This window comes from Austrofundulus limnaeus, unplaced genomic scaffold (assembly GCF_001266775.1).
Source record: "Austrofundulus limnaeus strain Quisiro unplaced genomic scaffold, Austrofundulus_limnaeus-1.0 Scaffold533, whole genome shotgun sequence".
In the NCBI taxonomy this organism is placed as follows: domain Eukaryota; kingdom Metazoa; phylum Chordata; class Actinopteri; order Cyprinodontiformes; family Rivulidae; genus Austrofundulus; species Austrofundulus limnaeus.
In genome coordinates this window covers 244,974-250,082 of record NW_013952935.1, presented here as the reverse complement: position 1 = coordinate 250,082, position 5,109 = coordinate 244,974, and the positions used below count along the sequence as shown (strand labels likewise).

Sequence of the window (5,109 nt, the reverse complement as noted above, 5' to 3'; positions counted from 1 at the left end):
ATAGAATTAAAGATGGTAACAATAACAAATAAACATAGAACAAAATAAGAATAATAATTACCGTACTGGACTATCAAGGTGAAATTAGATAAAAAATGAAAGTAAAAGCAAGCTACTGTGCAGAAAGATAAAATCACAGGAAATAACAGATTTGTGCAAATTGTTTCAGACTCAGTCATTAAGTCCAGCACAGGAAAATGACAATGAATCAACAATTATTATTATTGGTTATTATTGTGTAATGATTGTGAGGTAGAGTTGTTTGATGTTCAACACAAACATGGATGGTTATCATGATTGTTGGGAGCAGTGATGGTTGTAGAGTCTAACAGCTGATGGGAGGAAGGATCTGCGGTAACGCTCCTTTGTGCGTTCAGGATGCAGCAGTTTGTCACTGAAGCAGCTCTGCAGATCAGCTACAGTTCCACTGGGTGGTGTTATTTTAGTCTTCTGTCTCCCACCACCTGCACTGGGTCGAGGGGGCATCCCAGCACAGAGCTGGTCTTCCTGATGAGCTTATCCAGCTGCTTCCTCTCAGCTGCAGATAAGCTGCTGCTCCAACAAACGATGCCATAAAAGATAAGATACGAGTCGAAACTGGATTGTTTGGATGTCTCTTAATGATGAGACGAGATCTTTCATTTGAAACTGGTGCCTTGTGGAAAAACTGGCAGAAAAACTCTTATTTCCACAATCTTTACTGGTCTTTTAGCTTCATGTTGAGCTCAGGTTATCTTCAGGAAACGTTCTGGTTCATTTTTTTATTTTTTGTCTTCAGCAAACCTTCCTCCGACGCTGGCCAAGTCTCAGGTCAGCAGCGTTCGAAAGAACCTGAAGCTGCACCTGGTGGCGGTGCTGAAGCACCCCTGCAGCCTGGAGTTCCAGGGTCAGATCAGCACCCTGCTGCTGGACCTGGGCATGCCTCAGAGCGAAATCGCCCGCTACACCCCCGCGCCGCGGGAGCAGCGCAAGAGGCCTCGTTACGAGCAGTACGCCGAAGGAAAGAAGGTCAAGATAGGTGAGTGGGCGCCGTTTAACGGGGTTTCTGGTGTCGTCTGTGACCGTCTGAGGACCGCCGGTCTGCTTTCAGAGCCGCCGCTCATTGAGGATGATGAGGACAAAGAGGAGCCGGTCCCCCTCGTGGCGCCGAAGCCGGTGGTGGTTCCCGTCGCTCAGTCGGCCATCGACCTGACGGCAGAGTTCCTCCACCCTCTGCTGACCCCTGACAACGTAGCCAACATGGTGAGCTGCCGCCGCCGCCGCAGGCTGCTTCCTGTCGACTCCACCTCACTTCCTGTCCCGCCCCCTCCAGGTGCTCATCAGCATGGTCTACCTGCCCGACGTCATGCCCGCCTCCTTCCAGGCCACCTACACGCCCGTGGAGTCGGCCGGCACCGACGCTCAGATCAAACATCTGGCTCGGCTCATGGCCACGCAGATGACYGCCGCCGGGATCGGACCCGGTCAGGCCCGGAACGCTGAGCTTTAACGCAGGTAAAACAGGAAGTGGGTTCTGATTTCACCTGTTCTGCTTCAGGTCTGGAGCAGTGCAAGGCCACCAAAGAGGAACCAGCTGACCCAGAATCTGCTGCTGGGGACTTCCTGATCAAACGTAAAGTCGCTCCTGTCATGGTGGGTCAGGCCATCTCTGTGGTGGGGGGGTACCAGGAGAAACCCACCTCCTCTGACCTGTCTGCAGCCAAGAGGCTCCCTGAACCCATCCTGCCCTCCGCCCAGACCAAGTGAGTCCTGACACCAGGTCCTCGACAGCGCCGGCGTTCTCAGCGCCTCACGCTCATCTGTTTGTTTGTTTGTTTTCCAGGATGGCGGGGGCCGGCGGGAGGAAAAAGGTGTTCCGGTTGGCAGACGTGGTCCAGCCCTTTTCAGACTCGAAGATCGAAGACCTGACCTCCAAGGCTGTGAGGCGGATTTTATTTTCAGAGAAGGCGATCGCTCAGAGCGGGATGTCTCATGTAGGTCGAACATCTTACCTGCTGCAGATAGCTCTTTGTTTCTGTTTGTGTTCGTTAGGAATGAACATCTTACCTGCTCCAGATAGCTCTTTGTTTCTGTTTGTGTTCGTTAGGAATGAACATCTTACCTGCTCCAGATAGCTCTTTGTTTCTGTTTGTGTTCGTTAGGAATGAACATCTTACCTGCTCCAGATAGCTCTTTGTTTCTGTTTGTGTTCGTTAGGAATGAACATCTTACCTGCTGCAGATAGCTCTTTGTTTCTGTTTGTGTTCGTTAGAGATGGTTCTGATGTTTAGGCTTCAGCAAAGACAAAAACATTAAAGCTCGGCTGGATTTATTGCCACAGAGATAAAATTTGGAGCGTTAGCTGCTGAGCTTCCTGACTTGCTGTGATCCGTGTCTCAGGTCCGGGTGAAGCTCCTGTCCCGGCTCGTCACGCAGTTCGAGGGGATGATGAAGGAGGACGTCCTGGAGTTCATCCTGGACGACATCAGGGCGAGGAGCGACCTGGCGTTCTCGCTGCTCTACCAGGAGTACAACTCCTACCTGAGCCAGCTGCCCTCAGGGCTGCTGGACAGCTACGACCACTGCCTCTACACGCTGCTGTCGGGCCTGCAGGAGAAACCTGAGCAGCGGGACGGGTGAGACTGACTGGTCTGGTCTGGTCTGGTCCAGTCTGAGCTAGATGAATTTAAAACTGTGTCTCTTTCAGGCTCTTCACCAAGCTGGTCCTGGAGGCGCCCATCATCACAGAGTCTGCGCTGGAAGTGATCCGACGTTACTGTGAGGATGAGGTAAAAACACGTCGTCTCAAGTTCTGTTGTGTGGTGCAGCATGAGGGCCAGAATTAAGACTGTTGTGCTGCGTGCTTGTAGCAGGAGGCTATATCTGTTCCTAACCAGCTATCGATCTGATTAATGATAGATCGGCACCGCTAACTGAGCAGCTGGCACCGCTAACTGAGCAGCTGGCACCGCTAACTGAGCAGCCGGCACCGCTAACTGAGCAGCCGGCACCGCTAACTGAGCAGCTGGCCCCGCTAACTGAGAGGCCGGAGCTGGCAAATGAGAAGGAGACTATTCATTTGTGTTAGCATCAGAGAGGCTAGCGACTAGCATGGATATTCCGGCTTTAGCATTGGATAGACTAGTGAATTGCCTCGATAGCCTGGCGTTAGCATTGGAAAGGCTAGCGACTAGCATGTATATTTTAGTGTTGGCATTGGTGAGGCTAGCGACTAGCATTGATAGGCTGACATTAGCATTGGAGAGGCTAGCGACTATCATTGATAGGCTGACATTAGCATTGGAGAGGCTAGCGACTAGCATTGATAGGCTGACATTAGCATTGGAGAGGCTAGTGACTAGCATTGATAGGCTGACATTAGCATTGGAGAGGCTAGCGACTAGCATTGATAGGCTGACATTAGCATTGGAGAGGCTAGTGACTAGCATTGATAGGCTGACATTAGCATTGGAGAGGCTAGCGACTAGCATGGATAAGCTGGCGTTAGCATTGGAGAGGCTAGTGACTAGCATTGATAGGCTGACATTAGCATTGGAGAGGAGCTACAAGGATGTAGCGCCACTGACTAATAGTTCAGTCTGGTTCTGTTGACCCATCTCTCAGATGGTTCTGAATCTGTTTCAGTCTCGGGTTTACCTGGGCATGACGACGCTGAAGGAGCTGATCGACAAACGTCCCTCCAGACAGTTCCAGTACCTGCACGTCCTCCTGGACCTCAGCTCACACGAGAAGGACAAGGTAATGCTCCGGACCGGACCGTGGACCAGCGGTGCTGGTTCTGATCCGGTTCAACAGCTGTGTTGCGTTCCAGGTGCGCTCCATGGCGCTGTCCTTCCTGAAACGCATGTACGAGAAGGACCAGCTCAGGGACTACGTGGAGAGGTTTGCCCTGAACTACCTGCAGCTCCTCGTTCACCCGAACCCACCGACTCTGCTGTTTGGAGCCGACAAGGACACAGGTTCTGGTTCTGGTTCTGGKTCATTTCGCTCCTCGGGTACTCTGATTGGAGGAAGTATCCAGACTAAAAGTAAACTTTGAATCCCTCCTGTGGTTGTGAACAGAGGTGGCGGCTCCTTGGACTGAAGACACGGTGAGRCAGTGTCTCTTCCTCTACCTGTCCCTGCTGCCTCTGAACCACCGGCTGGTCCACGAGCTGGCCTCCGTTTACACCGAGGCYATCGCCGACATCAAACGCAGCGTGCTCCGAGCCATCGAGCAGCCCGTGAGTCTGACTCTTTCATCCTGCAGGTTTCAGGTTCCGGTCTGATCTGGTCTGGTCTCTCGTAGATCCGGGGGATGGGCATGAACTCTCCTGAGCTTCTGCTCCTGGTGGAAAACTGTCCTAAAGGGGCGGAGACTCTGGTGACGCGCTGCCTGCACATCCTGACTGATAAAGGTAGAGACAAGAAAGTGGAGCTGTGAGGTTTCACCTGAGCTGTGAGGMTTCACGTCCTTTTTGTCCCTGCAGTGCCTCCGTCCCCTGAGCTGGTGGARCGAGTCCGAGACCTGTACCACAAACGAGTTCCAGACGTCCGCTTCCTGATCCCCGTCATCAACGGGTTGGAGAAGGTGACCGCTGAGCTCCTCGTTACCACTCGTCTCCTGGATTTGTGTTTTAGCTACCTTTAGCTTTTAGCTGCTGTTTTATTTGAAAATACCATTCTGCTTCTTTTAGCTACTTTTAGCTTTTAGCTGCTATTTTATTTGAAAATACCATTCTGCTTGTTTCAGCTACTTTTAGCCTTTAGCTGCTGTTTAATTATGAAAATACCATTCTGCTTGTTTCAGCTACTTTTAGCCTTTAGCTGCTGTTTAATTATAAAAATACCATTCTGCTTGTTTTGGCTACTTTTAGCCTTTAGCTGCTGTTTTATTTGAAAATACCATTCTGCTTCTTTTAGCTACATTTAGCTTTTAGCTGCTATTTAATTTTAAAATACCATTCTGCTTCTTTCAGCTACTTTTAGCCTTCAGCTGCTGTTTAATTATAAAAAATACCATTCTGCTTGTTTCAGCTACTTTTAGCCTTTAGCTACTGTTTTATTTGAAAATACCATACTGCTTTTTTCAGCTACTTTTAGCCTTCAGCTGCTGTTTAATTATAAAAA

The 5,109-nt window shown here is 50.3% G+C and overlaps 1 protein-coding gene across 1 annotated transcript in view; it reads left to right on the top strand.

Annotated features, from left to right (window-relative positions):
* Positions 1-778: 778 nt before the first annotated feature.
* sympk (symplekin) overlaps positions 779-5,109 on the top strand; it is a gene marked incomplete at both ends in the record, with an annotated part of 7,922 nt that continues 3,591 nt past the window's right edge. Inside the window, 12 exon segments of the mRNA XM_014026191.1 lie at positions 779-1,018; positions 1,091-1,242; positions 1,313-1,463; positions 1,538-1,742; positions 1,823-1,973; positions 2,380-2,615; positions 2,687-2,768; positions 3,625-3,738; positions 3,812-3,959; positions 4,063-4,223; positions 4,289-4,397; positions 4,470-4,570. Coding sequence (XP_013881645.1) covers positions 779-1,018; positions 1,091-1,242; positions 1,313-1,463; positions 1,538-1,742; positions 1,823-1,973; positions 2,380-2,615; positions 2,687-2,768; positions 3,625-3,738; positions 3,812-3,959; positions 4,063-4,223; positions 4,289-4,397; positions 4,470-4,570 — 1,850 coding nt within the window.